Here is a 23243-nt window from a genome sequence, read left to right as displayed (position 1 = left end):
TCATTTCAACAGCAGTTTCCAAATTATTTTCAAACACAGAGTACTTGTGTTTGAAACACAGAGCACTAGGAATCAGTGGTCTTATGGACAAGCTATTCATAACTATGTATATTTTAATTTTGCAGATAAATGACCTCTTTCTGCACATTTTAAGTATTATCTTATTAAGTATAAGACCCAGAAACACACAAACCCAAGATAATTTATTGGACTCAGTAGGAATAAAGATTCCGCGAACCTCCCAAGTCTTACCGATCCTTTCATCTGGTGGTGGCTCGCAGACTAGGACAGAGGAGCCCTCAACACTACATTTTAAGGAGAGTTGTCTCCCTTCCCTAGTGATGACCCGTTTTTTCTTCTACCAATAGTTTTCTCTCTCCATTTCTGCCTTTTGCTACCTGAAGTATAAGAACTTCCTTACTGGCCTCAACTTTTCTTATCCTTTTATATTTAAGTTTTCCTGTTTTTTGTTTCACAGCTCTGATTAGTTCTCTCACAACACTCATAGCCCCCTGATGTTTAATCTGAGGTTCACATGACACATTGCGCAGAGTTCTGTATTTCTACCCCTCCCCCCCCCCTTTTTAAAAAGAAAAATCAGCTGGGCTGCATGTCTCGGCAGAGAACCTATGGGGATATAAGATCAGAATGTAAGAAGGGCCCTGCTGGATCAGCCCAAGGACTGATGTAGTCTAGTATTCTGTTCCCAGAGTGGCTAATCAGAGAGATGCTTGAGGGAAGGATGTACAACAGCGCCCTCTATTCATGTTCAGCAATAACTGATATTGAGAGGCATACCGTCTGCTGCTGGAAGTGATATATGTATATTCCTCATGACTACTGGCTTAGGATGGTGTTATTTTCCATCAGAAAATATCTCCTTGCAAAAGTTGCTTTTTCCTCTGTGAAAGAAAGATATGGAATCCTGGTATGTTTTCCACTGTAGCTGAAAAGATACAGTATATCTGTGACTTTCCCCCTCTAGGCAGAAATGTAGCTCAGGAAGAATGATTTTGAGATGGAAAATAACCAGAAAAAGAAATCCTTTAGGACCTTCTCTGGCTACCTTTTCTCCTCCTGGATTTGCCACTCATCCCAGCAAATACTTTATTTCATTTCATGTTTAAAAGAAGTGGATAGAAACATGGCACTCTATTCAATATGTGAGCCTCACTTTCCACCCTCATATTTTTCTCTTACCTGGCTTTATTGATGCACACTGTTTTATGTGATTTTCAAACATTCAGAGTCACAGACCTCTCTTTCTGAAGAAGAAATAACATCAGTGTGTGTCTAAAGCCGACTCTGATGCCACTCGGCATTAATTTTTAAAAACCTCCTTTCCTTTTATACTGTATTGCAAATTGAATTTTTAGCTGGGCCTAGAAAAAACAATCATACAGAAATCTATATCTGAAATGTTATTTACTCATGCTTTCCATAAGGGTATTTTTCTATAGCAAAACATTAATAACTGAATTTCACGAGAAGTAAAATTTTATGAAATAATAGCTTCCTTATGGGAAACAATAAAACCTTCTCTGACTAGGTGCCCTGCTAATGCTTTCGACTATAACTCCTGCACATGGTCATCTTCATTGCAGATGATGGGGAGTTGTAATCCAGCCAGAGACCCCAATTCCAAAATCATCTTTAATTTTTTCTTGCTATTAGAAGGCACATTCCCTCCCCCAATCATTTTAAAAGAAAAATTGAGAAGCATGGGATCAGGTATGATCCCTCAAGGTCAGAGGTAAGGATGTGTGGTCCTAGACCTCTGGAAGTCACCCAACTGTCTTTGAAGCTAAGAAACTGAAACTGGGGCATTCTATTTTATTTATTTATTTATTTATTTGACTTTTATACGACCCATCTGGAGAAATCCACTACATTCTACATGTTAAGTAAATGTCTCATATGGAGTTAAAGTCTTTCCTTTTCACAAACTACTGAACCAAACTGAGATGTGTTATTCTGAATGTGATGTGCCATTTCATCAGGAATTTAAATCCTTAGTTTTCTCATTTATTGCCATGAAGAAGAGAAAAAGGGTTTTCTCCTCACCTTTGAGATACTAAGATTTTTATTGTTGTTCACTGCATTTGTGAGAATGATTTTTGTGCAACTTTTGAGGTTTGTGTGTGTGTGTTTGTGTGGAAAGCAAGAGAATCGCTGCCTTGTGGCACAGACTTGAAAAATGCAAGTTTAGAGTGGGTTGTTCATATCTTTTAATCACCAGACAATCTTGTGCTTTCTGTACGTTTCTACTTCGTAAAGGGAAAAAACACAAATTGTCTCAAGGATGTTTTGTTGAAAAAGTAGAAAAAGTAGAATCAGAATAGCCTTGATCTCATGCTAGAAGCTAAAAACTCTTGAAACATGGACGGATTAGCAATTTCTCAATAAACTGTCTTGACATGTTGAGAGAATTTTTCTATAACAAAATAATAACAAATATTGTGAACACTTTTCACATCTCTACATGTTCCTCCTACTTGTAAAAACGAATAAGGTCAAATCTAAATTATCTTAAAGAGGAAACATAAAAACCAAAGTAACATGGCTACCTCTTCTAATATTAGTTTGTGAATACTACATTCAAAGCCTTGACAACTCACTGTGAAGACACAAGATGTTGGACAGTGAAGGCATTTTTTAAAAAATCCATGGCAGGCATTAACTCCACTAGCTTTCTGCAGATCCAAGACCTTGCTGACATGATGTTGGAGTCAGCCATTTTGTCTCAGCTGCCCATGGTACACTGTAAGTGAGTCAACTGCTGCAGTGGAGCTTTCAACTGTTGCATCAGGGAGGATTTTGCCTGCGTATCTTCCTTTCTGCTTATGAAAAGAGACGTTCATGGCATCCTATAGTCCCTCAGCCTTCTTCTCAAGGAGTCTAGAAGTGTTCCTTTAAGAAAGGAATAAATAATATCCCTTTTATTTCTCAGAGCTTTGGAATGATTAATTGGCTGTAAGCACTGAATTCCTATTTATTGCTGTTAGATCTACTCAGGCTAACTCCACCTCCCTCACTTTAAATGTTCTGTGACAGCATTTTTCTATTTCAAGGCTTCGTTGAATCCCTTGCCATTATCTTTTCTGTAACAACAATACGATTCAATTTCACACTGTACTTAGAAATGAAAGGTGCACCTAGTTACCCTACGAAATATATCTGTTGTATTTTCTCCTTTAATGAAATTACTTTCCATGAATTGTTAATGCTACTATTATAAAAGGATACTTATGGTCAAAACCATACCATATTCTGAAGAGCCAGGCACTTTCTGCTTTCGTTGTATTTTTATCTAGGTTGCTTGCAGCCTGCAATAATACAAACAAAGAACAATGTTGTTTAAAAATGACATCTTAAAATGTCCATACTGAATATGGAACAACTGAGCCAAAATTGAAAATGGAATTGATTAGAAAGCAAACCTCACTCTTTGATTAAAATGATTTCATTAGGTTCACAAAACATTTTTGTTAATCAGGTTTTTAAAAGATCAGTTTAAAAGCGGGGATGGCTTTGTTGGCTGGCCCAAAGCAAAGCTCAAAACCCATAATAAGGCTGATCCAAATGGTACAGAAGTTATGCCAAAGCACAAAAAAACAGCAAAGATGTCAAATATAGTATGTTGAACCATCTGTCTCTTATTTATTTAGTGTTTTTAGATGTTTTTAGATGTCTCCTATCATTCATCTTGGAACTCAAGATCTCAAAAATGGGTCTTGCAGTGGTTCTCTGATCCAGTTGGAGAGAAGATCCAGACTTCTCAGCTTGCTTCAGCAGAATAAAATGCATCATGTTATCATTGTACCATGGAGTTCTTCTTGATAAGCCCAATTGAATGAACTGTTCCAGTTGCCATTAATTCCATCTCCCTGAAGATTTGTGTCCAACATCTGGATATTGAAATAAACAGCAAACTAATAACACCATCCTATGCCACAGTCCTCCCTGAGGACAGGTGGCTAATTCTCTGATGGGTCACTCTGCACAAGGAGTCACCAGGACAACCTGGTTGATTTTGGAAAGGTAGCAGGCTTGGGCTTCATTTGTATTTGGATGAAAGGCCACAAGGGAATAGTATGAGATCTCCAGGGAGATTTAGGAAAGAATCCTTCCTGAAAGTCTGGCAAGCCCCTGCCACATCAAAATTGACAAACATTGGCTGGATGGACAAATGATCTGACTCAATATAAGGCAGGTTCCTATGTTCCTATGTTTGCACAGAGGAATTACTTTCCATATATTGACAATTAGAAGCCAATGCAGAGGAGAAAGAGTATAGCTGCTGCTCTTTTCAAGTTGTGGTGTTCCACTAAGCTACAGTTCCACATAGATGCACTTTGCTTCTAGATGAAGTATGAGGCATATATATCCAACTGGGGCACTTTTGTCTTCTCTTATGGCACCATTGGGCTCTCTTATAGGTAGAATGAGGCTCCACTTGAAGTGACAGAGCAGTGGAAGTGGTAAATCATGCTGCTGCCTCATTGAAGAAGATCCTTTCATCCAGCGACAGCTATTTTGCAGAACCAGCCAGGTTCCACATGTCTGGTTCTGAGGAAGCACTTATTGGAACCAAGACTTAAAGTTGGGAAGGACTATAGAGAAGCTAGAAGATGGAGAATAGATTCCAATATTTTTCAGCATATATAGTAGATAGAATTAAGAAAGAATGGTTGGAAATATGGTCAATTAATTAAGCAGGTGGGAGTAAAATAGGAGTGTTATGGGACACAATGAAATATATATTTAGAGGAATTGCTATAAAAGAATCCTGTAGAATAAAAAAAATTGAGAGAAGAAAATATAAAAAATAGAAGAATCATTAAAAGATTTAGAAAGTAAATACTTTATAGATAGAGATAATAAAAAATTATTAGAGATTCAAGCTAAAAGGAAGGAGTTAGAAAGCGTAGAGTTAGAAAAGATCCAGAGGGTTTTGATATATGCGAAGAGCAATTTTTTTGAATATAGTAATAAAAATTCAAAGCTTTTAGCTAGAATAACTCAAACTAAAAGATCAAAAATACAATTGGAGTGATTAAAGATGAAACAGGAAAGAATTGTAGCCTAATGAAGGAAAAATTAAAGATACTGCACTGTCTTATTTTGGGGAAAACATGGTACTTTAGGAGGTGTTGTTGTTGTTGTTGTTGTTGTTGTTGTTGTTGTTGTTGTTAATGGGGAGGGCCAGTGTTCTCTGTTTCCTGAGCTATTTGGAAAAATTGGAAATTTTTGCAAGGAATGATTAACAAATATTGTAATGAAGGGAAGAGAGCCAGAATGAATAAAAAGTATTGATATAAAACAACAAAAAAGATGGTATAGGTTTACCAAATATAAGAATTATTATAATGGAGTTATTATAATAACTCCATTATTATTATGGAGTTCACCACACTCCATTTGGTGATTAGGGGCCGTGGGCTGAGCCCTGTTTTGTGGGATTCCTGGGTGCAGCTCAAAGGCCCTGATATATGTTACAACACGAAAAAAAGCTCTAGAACACAAGACGTGACATTTCTGAGGCAGCACTCTAGGCATGGGATTCCCTCTAACAGAAGATGAGATTGTGGGAAAAATGCAATCTTGCATGCTTCCCCTTTAACACTGGGTGTCAATGGGCAGCATGCTCTGTGCCTGCAACTAACTTAGCTACAGATTATTTCTCCCATGCCTCAGAATCCTTGAGACTGCCCTTTCTTCCTGTTGCTTCTTTGTTAGCCACCTCTTGTACTATTTGTAAAAGTTTTCTGTTTTGTCTGACTGAGGAGCGTACCCTTGGTGATCATTTTTCCTTTTCCAAATGATGGGGTGAGACTGGGGGGATCTCTCCAAGCTTTTCTCTGAACCAAAAAGAGCACAAGCAAATCCCAAATCCCTCTAATCAGAGACTAGCCCCATTCTTCATGGCATTTAGATGGGCAGTGAATATGTTTACTGTATATTCTCCTTGAACTAGCTTTTACTACTTTTAATGGAAGATCTTCAGCTCCAATCTTTCGATTTCAGGGCTCTGGTTAATTTTGTTATTATTGAATTCTTGTTTGTTTGTGTAAATTACTTTGGAGAGGTAAGTAATCTTATTATGTCCCAAATTGTAACAGATGTAAATAAACAAAAACATATACAAAGTAGTTGCCAATGTACTGTGATCATTGAGTTTGCTCCTTAGTTTTAACTCATTTCTTTTCTCTTCTTCTACTTCTTTCTTTTGCCTTTGTTTACCCAACTTTTCCCACACTGATGGATGTTTTTAATCTTTGATATGGATCTGTTATTGAGAAAACAGGTTCAAACACTGTTTTTCTTTGCTGCATTCACGCTCATGTAGAATAATTCTTTATTTATATTATTGATAACTCTGATTTTATTAAGCAGCTAGGGAACAATACATTCTGTGATCATTAAAAATATATTATCTTCTAAATTACTGCAGTGGTTTACTTTCTGTTTATTCTTGTCAGCCAGATAATGTGATTTTTTTAAAAAAAATATTCAATTTTTTCTTTATGGATTTATGAAAAGGTCATTCCTAGGAGGATCATAATGTTCCAACAATTATGACACATTCATTTCTACGCTCCTTCTATCACCGTCACCTTGCCTGCGTGTCTGTCTGCTTGCTCACCCATATGAGAAAGCCAATGCTAGAACATAGCATTAATTTCTCGTATTTTATTCATTGATTTCAAATACAAGCTGCTATTTTACACAATGACAGTGGAGATTTCTCCTGTAGGACATGTGATTAAAAGCCCCTGTAATTCTCAATTCCATGCTTATGTACAGATTAGACACACATATGTAATCTGTGCCTGCATGTCTTGAATGTACATATAAATGTGTAATGTTCATATCAGGGCTGTGCACTGGTATTAGCTGGATCTTGAATTCTGGGTCGAATTCTGGGGTAGACCTAGATTGCAGGGCACAGCCCCAGTCATGTTCTATTATAGATCAGGGATGCGAGGAGGAGCTAAGTGATGGTCACCTACAGTTTAACAACAGATTATATTAAACTAGTGTACAGTGGTGCCTCACTTAATGATGTTAATTTGTTCCAGCGAAATCACTGTAGAGCGAAAACATCATCAAATGAAATAAAAAAACCCCCATTGAAACACATTAAAAACCAGTTAATGCGTTCCAATGGGCGAAATACCTAATAGTCCAACAAAGATCCTCCATACGGTGGCCATTTTTGGGTGACTGTTAAGCGAAAAATAGCAGGGAGCCATTTTGAGCAGCCTGTGGCCATTTTGAAAACCCGACGATCAGCTGTTTTTATTGTCATAATGCGAAGAATCGGTTCCCGAAGCAAAGCAAAGCGAAAAAAGCCCATTAAAACATCGTTGTGAAGTGGATTTGTCATTATATGGGGTAATGGTTAAGCGGGGCACAACTGTATGTTAATTATATGATTTATCTGAAAGAATCCGCTTGAAATCTTCTTTCAAACAAGCAGTTAACATCAGCCATTGGTGAAAAGATGAGCTGTGGTAAAGCAAAAGGCTCCAGAATATGAACAGTGAATGGAGCAAGTAGTAAATGCTTATCTCAGATTTTGGTATGTGTGCACCCCTTTGCTTCAGCCATGAGCCACCTCTATCCAAACTCTTCTTGGTACTATACCAGAGCAGAAGAGAAGAGAGGAAATAGTATACAAGACTTGTTTGTGCATACTAAATTAAGGTCTGAATGGTGCTACTGAGTTTCGTTTAGTGACACACCCCAAAACACGTGTTTACAGCTATCTACATGGTTAGGCCTTCTACTCTTAAGCCTAGAATGCTTAAGGATAGAAGGCCATTTTGTGAACACATTCTAGATCAGTGGTGTCGAACTGTGGCCTGCTTAAGTCTCCTAGGCATGCTTAAGTCAACTGAAACACAGTGAAGTTTGTGTTGGATTGTGTAACTGCCGGAGGAAAATTAATCTTTATATTCCATTTAGTTAATCCCTATTTAATAAAAATGGAACTATTTGAAATAACCAATATTGTTCTTCATTAGGAAAGCCAGCTCTTTCCTGAGTCCTCATAACAGGTCTAGAGTCTTCTTCCAAAACACCTGCACAAAATAAATGCATTATAAAGGGCTATCTTAGGAGGAACAGCTGCTACAGCCAAGATGTAGCAGCTGAACTCTAAATGTAGTTGTTTTTTGAGAAATAAATTAAATCCCATTTTAAAAAAATCATTAACACAAGGACTCTCCAATATAGCACCTAGTCCAGCTAACACACAGCGCTACTGAAGTTATATGAAGATGACTGAGAATTATAATTGAGGCCTCTGTTTCCATAAATGGAGCTGGCTATTAGAAAAAGGTCATTCTACACAATGCCTCTGTTTAGCCCTAATGCCATCATGGAACAACACTCTGTTCAAACCTAGAATCAATATAAGGAGATTAAAACAACAAATGCTATTAGCCATTCAGCACTGCATGATACTGAGAGGACTGTCAAGTTAAAACCACTACCTCTTGTGCCTAGTAGCAAGGATAATAAAAGTCCCTTGGTAGTATGACTACTAGGACAGCATTATTTCATCCCCTGAGATTTCAGAACCAAAACCTAAGGTCTCTGTGATGTCATAGAATGAGGGTAGACAAAGTTTAGCAGGGAATCAAGCACAACAAATATACCAACACTTTTGTGTTGATCCAGTGAGCTGTGGTGCCGGGCTATGAATGGGTAGAGGTGGATGCTCAGGATTTAAAGCCACCTCTCTCATCAAGTTGGATGTTCTCCTAGTTTTTCTTGCTCTGAGATCTGTCTCCCTGCCTGGAGACTAAGAGAAGTACTGTAGTTCCTTGAGACTTCAGCTACTACCCTGCAACCTGGTAGCTACAGCCTCTAAAAGTATGAAATCCTGACATTGGATCTGGGAGATGTCCAGTTGTGGAACTCTCTCACAAAACATACTGACCCAAGTCCAATTATTAGTCCTAGCATGAGTATAGCTACTGAATCAATGTGGACTTGTTAAGTTTACATTTATAGAAGTGTCTTTGATTCAATGGGTCCACTTTATTTGGGACTACCTATTAGACCGTTAACTTGGCACCATTATATTTTTTTAAGAAACCAAGCTAAGTCATTCCTTGTCACATGAGATTTAAATAGCAATTTTATGGGATGTTTGTGTGACTGCTTTTTATTTGTGTGATGCACCTTTGTTTTGATGGTTTTAAAAAATAATTTTATATTTTTGTCTTTCCCCCCAACATTTGACACATTTTCTAGGTATCAGGTTGATGGTGGAAAGGAAGAATATAAATTTACAATTTTGCAAAATAAATGAAGCAGTGTAATGATAACTTCTGTGCTGCTGTGTGGGAAAGGTAGATTGATATTCTAAACAAGTTGGAAACACTTGTTTAGTGTCTGCATTCAATTATTTCTGAACATTATTGATGGACTCACAATATTGCATTATGAAAGACTATTAGTGAATAAGTGGAAATAAATGAGCTACTAGTCCATTGCAGGGTAAGTGATAAATGCAGAGTGAAGTGACAGATCTGACAGGGCACAAAAATGCAAATGCGTTGAAGGGGATAACTTAATGCAGGCAAACCAGTGTGAGGTTATATTACTGTGGTTGGAGACAACAATAAAAAGTCTAGAGTTCTCCTTGCCGAGTAAGTTTTTCCATAGTGTCCTTCTTTCAAAACTGAGGGTGATGAGGGAGTAGTTTAGAAGAATACAACTCAGACAACACCAGAGATACTTGCAGAACCTTGAAGCTGCTAATCAGGTTTTAGAGAACTCACACTATTCTTGAACATTTTCTATGGTTTCCATTGTCTATGATGGTCAGGGGATTCTGGAAGCTCTCCAAAAAAGTAACTTTTCAAGCTCTGATGTGGCATGGACTTTCACAGACCTACTTTATTAAATGCATGAAATCAGTGGACAGTTGGAATAGAGAAGAGCACTTTGGATTCTAAACAAATGACTGGTACATATTTTCATACCAGAGTTTGATGAATTCATATACCTGGAGGAGCTCAAGCTGCAGTATATCCACTTTTGCCAACAACTATCCAGCTTTCAGAACACCCACTACTGTCTTCAAAACACAGAGATCCTATTATACACTTGCCAAAATCCTCTTCTAAGCACTGTAAATCTCACTAGAGTAGGTTCACTGAATCAATGGAGATTTGGTGAGTCAATTCCTCCATATGTTATGTTGATTCAGATGGGCCACCTTTAACTGTGACTTACTATGATAAAGCAAGTGAGAACTAGAGAAGACCCATTTGGGTCAGTACAATTTATGGAGGAAATGATTCACCAAAGTCCTATTGATTCAATGGCCTTATTGTAATGTGATTTTCTATGATATGCAATAGGAGTTTTACCTATATATTCAAGACAATAATGACAGACTAGCAAATGAAATTCATAATATTCTGATGTATTCTGTAAAGTTCAGAACTTGTTTGCATACTTTATTTCTGAGGAGTAAACCATATAATGCAATCCTTTTCTTCTAAAAAAGTGCTTCAAATAGATAGATAGATAGATAGATAGATAGATAGATAGATAGATAGATAGATAGATAGATAGATAGATAGATAGATAGATAGATAGATAGATAGATAGATAGATAGATAGATAGATAGATAGATAGATAGATAGATAGATAGATAGATAGATAGATAGATAGATAGTTGTGGGTTTTTCGGGCTCTATTCACAACAACCATTAGATCCCAGCCGTGAAAGCCTTCGCGAAAATAAATGAATGAATAAATGAACGAACGAATGAATAATTAGGCATAGATAATGGAGTTGTATCAAACAATTGTCTTCTATTGTCCTATACCTCCCCACGTTCATCAGAAATTTTTCATAGAGCTGCCTTTTATTTCATAATTTAGGGGAATGTTAAAAAGTATCAGCAGGATTTTCTGCCTCTTGAGGAAGAACTGGACATTTCCCCAAGGAACTTAGAAACCACATAATAAATTGTAATGGCCCAAAAAGTATTCCTTTCAAATATGTATCTGTAAATGCAACTTGCCTGAGTACCACTTTCAGTCTTCAGATCCTCATCTGGATCTACACCAACCCTATTAAAGAAAAGGAAGCAACCAAATGGTAAGTGCAGAAGAGCAACTGAAACATATGTCATAGAAGGGCATAAAATAAAAATGAAAAACATCAGAATATTAAGGTGTAGCAGAAAGACACAGGCTAGTTCAGATGCTGGTATTTTCCTGACTAAACTGTGGCATTGTTTGGGTACTTAAAAGCAGAGATAAGAAAGGTGATGCCATTGGGCCACATATGGCACCCCTGAAGATTTTTTTTCTAGCCATCAGGAGTCCCAGAGAAGAAAAAACAAACAAAACAACCTCCCCAAATTTGTGTGTCTAATCCAGACACTTCTTGTTTACTTTTTACAAATGCCCCAAACCAACATTTTCTGTGCTCCATGAAAGGTTAGCGGGCACAGCTTTGGTTTCTCAGCTTCCTGAGTTTGCCCATCTCTGATTTATATGGCTGATCTGTCATGTACAGTTTGGCCTTCACCAGGCTGACCAAATAGATATCTTCCTTGCTTTTGGACCTCACAGCATGCTGTACCTGTTACCTGAGGGCAACAAATGTTTGTTTTGCCTGTTGGTGTTTGCCAGAGCACCTTTTGCCTCACTCTGCCCTATATGGAGTTATTTGCTGATAATATCCCCTTATACTTAATGCTGCGGTTTATTAAAAGGCAAGGAAAATAAAAGTATTTTATTACTGTTTTTATTTCCCTTAGCTCTCTAAACCACAGCGTAAGTATATATGGGATATTTATCAGCAAATAATAATAATGTGAGTATTATTCATAATGCTACAAGGAGGGAGAAATTATGACTGAGGGCTAACACCAGGTTGTGTTGCTCAGAAATCTGAAACTGAAGCTTTAGTTAAGTTGTTCCCAACCTTGGGTCTCCAAGTTCTTGGACTTAAACTCCCAGAATCCTTCATCATTATCTATTATCTGTGCTAGTCAGGACCTTTGGGAATTATAGTCCAAGAACATCTGGGGCCCCAAGGTTGGGAATCGCTGGTTTAGTTTGACTAGATGCCCCCTACTATTTGATAAACTGCCCTTTTAAAATCACGTCTAATGAAGTAACATATCATATATCAAGGCAGAGAAAATGTGTTCTACCAACAGATGTTTCATTTCATTAGGACTATTTGGTAATCTGCTTAACATTTTTTTAAATTCTTTGTGTGTTTCAGGGTCAATAATAACAAATCACAAATACTGTTAATCCCCCCCATTTAGAGTGTTTGATAAGAATGATTCCATTAGATAAAAATACGATTTAATATATAATACATCTATTTTTCAGCTTATACAGATTCTCTCATGGCCTATAAAATAAAACTTAAAATACATTTTAAATCAGTAATTGAAATACAACGGTCATTGGTCTGGCAATACAACAGACTACAGTTGGTAGATATGATGAAAAATTACAATATAAAATAATCTACAAGTACATTTAAAGACCCCTCTAAAGAGGAAAGTCTCATCTAAACAGGGTATGTTTCTACACCTGGTAGTTCACAAGTAGTAAAAAAAAACAAAAAAACCCACAGACCAGAATCCTTGCTGGAAAGGCTAAGAATTGTTAAACATAACTGTAATACAGTGGTGCCTCGCATAGCGAACATTTCGCTATGCGATGAAACCGCACAACGACGGGTCCCGGGCCATCGCTGGAGCGTTCGCTCAGCAACGGCCCCTATGGGCTTTTTTCACTATGCGATGATCGCGCAGACGCGATCAAAGCATAGCGAACAGCTGATCGGCGGTTCCAAAATGGCCGCCGCTAAAACAAAATGTCGACCGCTGTTTTGCCTCGCTAACGAGGCATCCAAAATGGCCACCGCAATGGAGGAAACTCGCAGAACGGTGAGTTTTAAGTCAATCAATCAATCAATCAATCAGACCTTTATTGGCATAGACAAGACAACATATAAAAGGAAAATTAAAAGAAGAGTGCAGTTGGCTGGTCTTTGTTGCACAGGATTGTAACATAGTGTAAAAAGGATGCTACGTTCGCAGATACATCCTGTAGAGAGTCACTCAACATAAAATAAACTTTATCATCTTCGGAGAGGCCTGATTTGTTTTTTAAAATTGGTTCTAAAAGTTGGATACAAGGGGCGGTATACTTGGGACACCCTAGTAGGATATGGGAAATTGAATCGATACAATTTTGTTTGCATGAACAAAGCCTATCAGCGTAGGGGGTCCTTAAAAATCTGCCAGTCAGGACTGCAGATGGCATCACATTAAACCGGGCCAATGAAAACGCCCTCCGGTGCTGGGGGTTACTTAGTGCAGAAAGATATGAAGCTATATGTCCAAATTTGCAAGGAAGAGACAATTTCGTTGGTGAACAAGTCTTGTTAGCCGCATTATAGAGATTTTGTTGCTCAATATCCAGGACTCTTCGTTTAATTATTTGAAACGTTTCAGAGGCAGACAGCATATAAAAAGAGTTCAAGCATAGACCCAAAGCACTAATTTTTTTCTCGATGATGGCAAGCCAGTTGGAGGGGGACAAATCTTGAAGTAATTGAAAAATGAGACTATTAGGATCAGGGTCATTATGAAGTCTCAGCCAGTATTTGAAGGTAATCAACCAGGCTCTAGATTCGATTGAAGTCTGTCCAGTTTCCAGGCAAAGAGCAGCGTAAGGAACACAATTAGGCAGCCCTAATATTTTGCGAAGAAATTTTGACTGGATACACTCAATCGAGTGGTCGAATGAGCTAATCCATATAGGGCAACCATATAAAATTTGGGCCTGAACTTTAGCGTTAAAGACCTTTATGGCTGCAGGGATGAATTGGTTGCCAGTATTGTAGAAAAACCGGGAGACTGCAAAGGCGCTGGAAGTGGCTAGATTTGTAACAGAATTACGGTGTTGTGTCCAAAATAAGTTATATTGAAAGTTGATACCAAGGTATTTGTAATGCTTAACCTGTTCTATTATGTTTCCATTGATTACCCATTTTGAGGGTCGCCAGGATTTGGAGAAAACAAGAATTTTTGATTTTTCGCAGTTTAGTAGTAGCTTGTTTTGGTTGAGATATTCGAGGCACCTGGTAAGTAGGCGTTTCAAACCCACACGGGTGCGGGAAATTAGAACGGCATCATCCGCGTAAAGGAGCAGAGCGACTTGTAGGGAGCCGATTTTAGGAGAGTGAGCATCTATTTCAGCCAAGAAAGGAGCCATATCATTGAGGAACAGGTTAAATAGAGCGGGCGCTAGAATGCAGCCCTGTTTGACGCCTTTATTAACCGGGATCTTTAATGTTAGTATTCCAGTGGGGGAGCACTTGACTTGGCATGTTGTAGAAGTATGCAGCCTTTTGATGAGGAAGAGCAGCCTTGGATCAATGTTCAGTTTGTTTAGTTTAGTCCAGAGAAGATCTCTGTCAATAGAATCAAAAGCTCCCTTCAGATCCAGGAAAGCAGTGTAGAGTTTGCAATTGGGCTTCTGTGAATATTTATTGGCCAGATGATAGAGAACCAGACAGTGGTCTGTAGTTGACTTCCCTTTAGTGAACCCGATTTGTTCAGGCCCGGGGATTTTGGACTGTGCCATCCAGGAGGCAAGTTTGGCCATTAGATGCTTTGCATAGAGTTTCCCGATGATGGACAAGAGACTAATTGGTCTATAGTTGGAAGGAAGTGAACGGTCTCCCTTCTTGAAGATGGGAGTTATAATGGCATTCGTCCATGCTTCTGGCATTAAGCCAGTTTGGTCAGCCATTGAAAAGGTGGAAGCAAGAAGGGGGGCCCAAAAGTCCGAGTCATGCTTTAGCATTTCAGCTGAGATGACATCGGGGCCAGGGGCTTTTCCATTTTTGAGTTGAGAAATTAACTCACGGACTTCGTCGGGTGTGGTCAAGGGCCAGTTGGGTAAGGCGGTCAATGGGGGATCTAAAAAGTTTGGAACATCAGTTTGACTTTCTTCGAACAGAGCTGAGAAGTGTCGAAACCACTCCAGTGATGAAACTGTGGAAGCCTCTGGATCAGCTTTGTGAGATGACCCAGATATTATAGACCAGAAGAGTTTAGATTTATTATGGATTGTGGCTTGATATAGCTGTTCCCACTGGGAAAATGAAAGGTCTTCTTTCTTTTTCTGGATAAGTTGTTGGAGTTGTTTTTTAAGGTCAAAGTATCTTGGAAGTAGAGATCTGTCATTAGAGTCCCGGAATTGGCGGTAAGTATCACGGATGAGACGTTTCAGTTCACAGCACCCCTTGTCTGCCCAGGGAAAACTATAGGGCGTTCTTAAATTCCTTTGAGATCTTGAGCTCTGGATCAAGGAATCAACTATGTGGGAAAGTATAGCCTCGTATCTTTTAATAAATTTGGGGGGGTCGTCAGATGAAGTACAGTGTAGCCGGAGTTCTAACATGGTATGGGATTTGGTTAAATTAGAAAATATTTGAATTGAGGCCTCGTTCCAATGGATTTTGCATAGGGCCTCAGTAGATTCAGCAGGGAATTGTTTGGCTAAAAGAGAGCTTGGCTGGTAGTGAAGCTTAATTATCACTGTTAAGGGAACGTGGTCGCTATCTGTGTGGTCGCCCACTGCAAAATCAGAAACGTATGGCAGAAAAGAAGAAGAGATCACTATATAGTCAATTACGCTGCAACCTCTGGGTGACAGGAAAGTAAAATCACCGGAATTGGCAAAGTTCATTGACCCATTAAGCCATATTCTGTTAAACTGGAAACAGAATTTTGTTAAACAGATACCAGCACGGTTTAGTAGTTTGTCTTTTGAATGTCGGCTTTGAGAGTACGGAGGTGGTAAAAAAGTGTCGTGGTCAATATCAAGAGCCTTGTGAAACAACAAGGTATCGTTACCAACCCTTGCATTAAAATCTCCTGCCAGAATAATTTCAGAGGAGGGAAATTTTCTTTCCAGGTCCTCCATAAGAGAAGTTAAGTGAGACCAGTAGTAATGTAGAGAGGCAGAATTGGGGAATGGGGGAATATATATATTAAGTATGAGTTTTAAGTCCATAGGAACGTATTAAATCAGTTTTAATACGTTCCTATGGGCTTTTTTGTTTCACTTAACGATGGATTCGCTGAGCGAGGGTTAATCCGGAATGGATTAACCTCGCTAAGCAAGGGACCACTTTTATTAGTAAAAGTTGAAACCTCCAATGAGCAGGAGGTGGATGCTTATAAATGAAGGTACTTTCTTAAGTATTTCAGACCAAAAATGTAAAAAGAACTCTGCTTGATCAGTCTAAAGGCCTATCTAGTCTACTACAGCAGTGGTTCTTAACCTTTGTTACTCGGATGTTTTTGAACTGCAACTCCCAGAAACCCCAGCCAGCACAGTTGGTGGTGAAGGCTTCTGGGAGTTGCAGTCCAAAACTCCTGAGTAACCCAAGGTTAAGAACCAGTGCACTACAGCATTTTGTTCACCAAATGGCCATGCAGCCAGGAAGCCCCAAGACAGTTTGTGCTCCCCAGCAACTGATATGCAGAGGCATAGTGCTTCTGTTCTATTCTGTTATGTGCTATCAAGTCAGAAGTGACATATAGCAACCCTAATAGAGATTTCATGGTAAGCAAGAAATTTAAGTAGTGGTTTTATCAGTTCAACACCCCCCCCCCCAAAGTTTCCATAGCCAAGTGTGGATTCAAACTCATGTCTCCGGAGTTCTAATACATCATTATATCCATGGTATATGGTGGTACCTACTGGTACTTCTGGTAGTGGAGGGAAGATATATCCATCATGGCTAGTAGCCTTGTTAGGCCTCATCCTCCATGAGTTCATCTAGTCCCTCTTTAAGCCGTCCAAGTTAGCAAGCAGTTCGTCTCACCAACAGCAAGTTCAAGTTTGTGCTATATGAAAAAATACTTTTTTTCTTCTGACAAAGGATGTTTATGACTTTGAACTTAAGAACTAGCACCCTAAATTTGAACAACATACAATCATGTAACCAGTGGATTTCTTGCAGCATGTCTCCACAGGAAACAGATTGTTTCTGGTACGACAACCCTGTTATTTCCAAGTACTGTATGTGTTCCCAGGCTGACAACATTTTCAGTTCCAACTGTGGAAACTCCAAATTCACAGACTGACACTGCAACAAAGCATAACAGTTGAAGTGCCTCAGGCACTGTAATTTGTCTTTTCTGTTACTGGGGAAGTTCCAGAATGTAGTCAAGTGATTGATTTAGAAGCTCAGATGATTGTTTCAAATATATAACAGATAGATAGAATTTCTCCATGAAGAAATATCTAATGTTACATCGGGACTCACCACAGTGCCTAGAGACAGAAAGTGTTTGACCCCTTTGTTGCACATTCTCCCTGAAGGGGTTTTTTAGTCAATAAAGCTTCAAAAAGGGCACATTTCTATCTGTTGTGCTTGTCAAAAGTAATTGTTGCAGATCCTAAGGGCTTAGATGCCAGACAGCACATCTAATGGTTGGATGTTCACACAGATTTCTGAGAACCACTGTGCATGTGCTTGACCATTGGTTTTTTGGGGTGTCAGTGGTGTGATTTTGGCTCTTTGTGAACTGCCTACCACAAGCACGACGTACAATGTAAGCTTTCCTTAAAGGGGTTTCAGCAACGACTTAGTGCCTCACAATCTCTGAATTTAGTTCCACTGAAAACCTGTTTTTAAGATGATGGACAAGCAAGTGAAGGTGGGAGAGGCAGTAGGCATGCATTCATTAGTCATGCAAAGCAATTATGCAAAGTGACCCAAGACACTTAGACAGAATTTTCGTAAATGTAAAAGAGACATATAGCTGGCTCAGCTATATATAGCTGGATGGCTCAGTAATTTAGGTATCTCGTTGCGGGGCCAGAAGTTGGGAATCACTGTGGGTCTAGAAGAGCCAGCCTGTGTGGCCTTGGGCAAGCTGCACAGTCCCAGGATGCTCTCAGAAGAAGGGAATGGTTAACCACTTCTGAGTAATCTCTACCAAGAAATCCTTGAAACGAATTACCATAAGTCAGGCTTGACTTGTTGGAACACAATTATTATAGCGGGCTGAATAGCTCAGTGGTTTAGGTATCTGGCTGGGGAGCCAGAAGTTGGAAATCTGATTCCCCCCCTGTGCCTCCTGGGAGAACAGCCAGCATGTTTACCTGTGGGGGAGGCAATGCTTATTATTTATTGTAATATTTATCTATTTACAATATTTTTGAGCATTCAAAGCAGCATTTAATATTTAAAACTGTATGCAGCAAAATAAAAAAATCCAAGAAAAACAATAGTTTACAAACAAAATATATCTTACCCTGTGTAAGATATATTGATATTAAGTAGTGCATTTCACCATCCCTTCCACATAATTAACTATCAGTTCTGACAGTTGTCAGGAAACACATAGTGTGATGGTTGTCACAACATGAAACATGCACTATGCTTTATGGAACAGGAGAGGAATCAGCAGCAGAGGCTCCGCATTTTCACTGGCAGTTCATTGCTGCTTATAAGAATGTACCACCACCCCCCCAATAGCAAACTACTTTCCAGTTAGTAAGGGCTATGGAAAGCCAGAACAGGATTTTTTGTTTTCTGAGGCAGATGAACGTTATATCCAAACAAGATGCCACATTCTTCAATTCCACATACAAACATCAAATGGTCTGGCAATTAATGAATGGTTTAGGATGTCCTGTCTTCTCTGAACCATAGTAGCAAATGCGAGGACATCATATATGTAACTCCGGCTTACAACCATTCTTTCTTGGAATTGGAAACTAATCATCACATGGGTTCCTCCCCCAAAGGTGAACCTTATGTCCAAATGAAAAACTCTCTGGATAAGCTGTTTCAATATACCTTTTGATATGTTAATTTTTCAGATAGCTTCCCGTAAAGGTGGAGCCTTCAGTTGGCTGGAGGAAGTGTGATAGAAGGTACAGATGGTCTTCTAGATTTTCATTTCATGATGTAACTCTGTCAGCCTTACAGGATTCAGCGATGGCTGTTTGCTTTTTGTTACTACAAGGAATTTAAATCAAAGCATGCAGGTTGGGAATTCTATGAATTGCAGTCCAAAAAGTAACACCTCTAAGCTCTTAATTATTAAAAAGAAGTGACCCTGAAGTCCCTTGCCCATATTACTCACATGATGCCTCAGGGCATGAGGCTAGTCCAAGGTGCTAGTGTTGCAGATATTGATAAAAGGGGAAACTGCCCTCCTCATACTTGGAGATATTTGAGGTCATGGCCACTTATCTTCTTCTACATGCTGAGAAAAAGGTTATGATGATCTTCTTTTGGGGACTAATGGATTTTTATGGATTCCTGAATGTCTATTGGGAAGTTCCTAGTGAACAGAGCTGCTAATCCTGTTGGAGCTTCAGTAGAACTATAGAATGGCTATTTCTCCAATTGCTTTGAAACAGTCTCTCCAGCACTTACACAACCCAAAGGGCTCCATGGTTTTCTGAAGGATTCCAGCTGATGAAACAAGGCAGAAGGCTGAACAAAAGTGGGATAAGACTCACAGTGAGGATAGCTAAGCATGTTAAGAGCACATGAGGTGTTGACTGTGACAGCACAAAGAAGGGCATAAAGAAGGGTTATTTTATTTCCATTTAATCTTCATGTAGTTTTCCAGGAATGTTTTTCCATGTCCTTCATAATTTGTAGTCTTCTACTGTGCTAAAGCTGGACTACTCACAGCACTATAATGCCAAGACATTTTGATGATATTTCTCACCTTTCTGCTGATTTGATGCTACTTTAGTATGATACCTGGTGATGTTCCAGTGTAGTAGCTAGTCTTAATTTCATGCTTTCAAGAATGGCACTTGGAGCTGTTCAGCTACAGGATGTTCTCGGGTTCCTTCCTGATTTGATTCTTGCTTATAAGCCTTACATTCTAATTTATGCAAATTATCCAGCACATTTGAGAGAGGCTGATCATGTGGATCCAAGGAAGACTAAACCTATGTTTTTTAATGACAGTCTTGTGCTCATCCCCTTGAAGGAAGTGGCTGTTGTTGTTTACCTGTTTAGTTGTGTCCGACTCTTTATGACCCAATGGACCAGAGCACGCCAGGCCCTCCTGTTTTCCACTGTCTCCTGGAGTTGGGTCAAATTTATGTTGGTAGCATCTCATCCTCTGTCGTCCCCTTCTCCTCTTGCCTTCACTCTTTCCCAACATCAGGGTTTTTTCCAGGGAGTCTTCTCTTCTCATGAGATGGCCAAAGTATTGAAGCCTCAGCTTTATGATCTGTCCTTCCAGTGAGCACTCAGGGTTGAATTCCTTCAGAATGGATAAGTTTGATCTCCTTGCAGTCCAGGGGACTCTCAAGAGTCTCCTCCAGCACCATAATTCAAAAGCATCAATTCTTTGGTGGTCAGCCTTCTTTATGGTCCAGCTCTCACTTTCATACATCACTACTGGAAAAACCATAGCTTTGACTATGTGGACCTTTGTCAGCAAGATGATGTCTCTGCTTTTTTAGGTGCTGTCTAGGTTTGTCATCGCTTTCCTCCCAAGAAGCAGTCGTTTTCTAATTTCATGGCTGCTGTCACCATCTGCAGTGGAACCCAAGAAAGTAAAATCTGTCACTGCCTCCATCTCTTGCCCTTCTATTTGTCAGGAGGTGATGGGACCAGTGTCTGTGATCTTAGTTTTTTTAATGTTGAGCTTCAAACCATTTTTGGCACTCTCCTCTTTCACCCTCATTAAGAGGTTCTTTAATTCCTCCTACTAATGACTTCCTATCAAAGAGGCGTTAAACTTATAGGAGTAAAAGCTTTTAAAAAAACATTGACAACTCTAGTTTAATAGCAGAAGGAAAGTCTAGAGAAGGTGTTAAACTGTAGTCTATAACTTCCATTCAGATGGACTGTAGAATAGCTGCAGAATCACTGAGAATACATGCACTTAGGCCTGCACTTCTTTTTTGGTGGAGGCCATTTTAACCAGGAAAAGGTTATCAAACAATTTAACAAGGCCCTGGTAGGAGGCCTTGTGATTTTCACAGATGTCTGTGGATGTCTGATGTCTACTAATTCTCCTATGAATGTCTACCAGTTAAAGGTCCATTGTCAGCACCTGGCATCAGCCCTAGCACCATTTTCGTAGCACAGTACTAGTTTGGCCAGTAATACTAATACTAAGGAAATAATCCTGTTCAATATTTATGTGCATAGAGAATTCCAGTCACAGAAACTACCACAGTACTTTGACAAAAGGCCAGTTATGTGTGGCCAGGTACACAACCAGCACCTCATTGGATTGCTTTAGTAGTGCTCTCAGATGTAAATAGACAGATGTATTGAACAAAATCCTGGCCAAAGCTATTAAAAAGGAAAGTTATGTATGTACGTGATTTGTAGCACAAAAAGTTTAAATAGTCCACCAAGATCCACAGCAATCCTCAAGTGATCAGTAAGAACACAATAAAATTTGAGACCTGCTAACAAAGAGTAATGAATTTCTACTCCAAATGAAATTATCAGACACGTCTGAGGGTTCAGGAGATAGAAGGAGAAGTAGGTACTTCTCTCTGAGTCTTTAATTCTGCAGCACAGCTCTTAAGTATCCCTTAGTACACTTCAGCATTTTTACCACCTCCTAAAGATGAACAAAATTTGATGAATAATTATACCTACTCTTCTAAAGAATGCTTTAGGAATAGAATGGTGATCCAAAATTATATTCATAATTATGAACAGATAATAATTTTGAATTAAAAAACATGGATTTAAATAATATTATGGGTATAAGCATGCTTTGGCTAAGTGGAAAGTGGGATTTGCTTTCCTTTTTTTCATAGTAATCCAGACTGCCTGTACTTGTTTGAATACTACTGAAGCACAAGGAGATTTTAAGAATAATTCATAACTATAAAATCCTATTCTAATCTTCCTTATTCATTTTGAGGACCAAACTACTATGGTGCAATATTCATTACAGACTAAAACAAAGTTATTTTTGTGGACCCTCTATTTCTTACGTGTTACAATTTAAAGGCATGCAAATGCTGGCATCACATGTTATCAACATGCCAGTGAAGAATATAATGTATACAACTTACACAAACAAATGTGCAATAATGTAATCTGCACCTTCCAGAATCAAACTCTGGCCCAAATCAAATCTAACATTGGAAATGCAAATAATTCTGAGCTTGTTGTGCAATATGCCAAATAAGCTGGTCAAAATTATGTTCAGAAAAAGCAGACATTTTAGAAATGCAAGAAAATATTTACTTTTCAATATGTAAACAATTCAAAATCTTCATTTGAGAAATGTGTGCAAAAAGACATCTGTTTTGAAATATGTGGAAGAAAAAGGTCCCACAGTCTGATGAGACAAAAGACCAAGTAAGTTTGAATATGACAGATTTGCACACCCCTAGCCACCATTAATAGAAATTCATACAGTATTTTAGGAATATCTTTATTTTCCGATTTAACTGTTTATGTTTGTGATCTTCTATTTAAAATATTGAGATACATGAGGTGAGAATTTCAGTTCCAGAGGTCAGCATAGCTCTTTGATTTCTTTTACCAAATGACAGTTTCATTAACCAAAGAGCAATCTGGCCAAAACCTAAAAGCCAAACCCAAATCTAGTTAGATTTTAGAGCAACAGCAGTCAGCAATGAGACCCCAAAATAACTGCAAAGTACCATGGTGGAGGTTTCCACAAACAAGCAATAATCACCTGTGCATGCTATCAAATGTACAACCAAGTGGCTAACTCTAATGTATAGAAGAGGTCTAATATAATAATTATTTGATATAATAATTTTAGAACTACAGAGCTGGAAGTGACCCTATGGATCTTGGAGGCCAGCCAAGGGGGCACATTCATCACCCCCAGTATAGGCTGTAGAAACCTACTGTTTACTCTTCTTTGCTACCTTCTTAATTCCCTCTCCCACTCCTCTGTGCTAACCTTAATGAAATCTTTCACATTCCTAGAGTTTATAAGTTTATGCACCCTAATGTTAATAATCCCCACAAGTTAGAACATACTCTCATGCAACCGGCTGGTCTATGGGGAGATAAGCTTAAAAGAGCAGCATCTCCAACTGTGGTTGTTAAATCTGGCTGGCAGTAAACTAATATCCCAGATTACACCCCACAGGTTTGGGGATCATGCCCCCCACTCCCAAGCCAGGGTGCAGAGGGAGAATGAGAGAGCATGGGCAACAGCTT

The 23243-nt window shown here is 38.8% G+C and overlaps 1 protein-coding gene across 1 annotated transcript in view; it reads right to left on the bottom strand.

The window, feature by feature from the left end:
- SLC9A9 (solute carrier family 9 member A9) overlaps window positions 1-23243 on the bottom strand; it is a 383628-nt gene that overhangs the window by 73973 nt on the left and 286412 nt on the right. Inside the window, exons 16-17 of the mRNA XM_078389136.1 lie at window positions 11056-11104; window positions 3247-3326 (exon numbers count right to left, since the gene is read on the bottom strand). Of these exons, the coding sequence (XP_078245262.1) occupies window positions 3247-3326; window positions 11056-11104 (129 nt within the window). The remainder of the gene's footprint in view (window positions 1-3246; window positions 3327-11055; window positions 11105-23243) is intronic.

The sequence above is a fragment of the Pogona vitticeps genome, chromosome 3 (assembly GCF_051106095.1).
Source record: "Pogona vitticeps strain Pit_001003342236 chromosome 3, PviZW2.1, whole genome shotgun sequence".
NCBI classification, from domain to species: Eukaryota; Metazoa; Chordata; class Lepidosauria; order Squamata; family Agamidae; genus Pogona; species Pogona vitticeps.
This window is presented reverse-complemented; position numbering and strand designations above follow the sequence as displayed.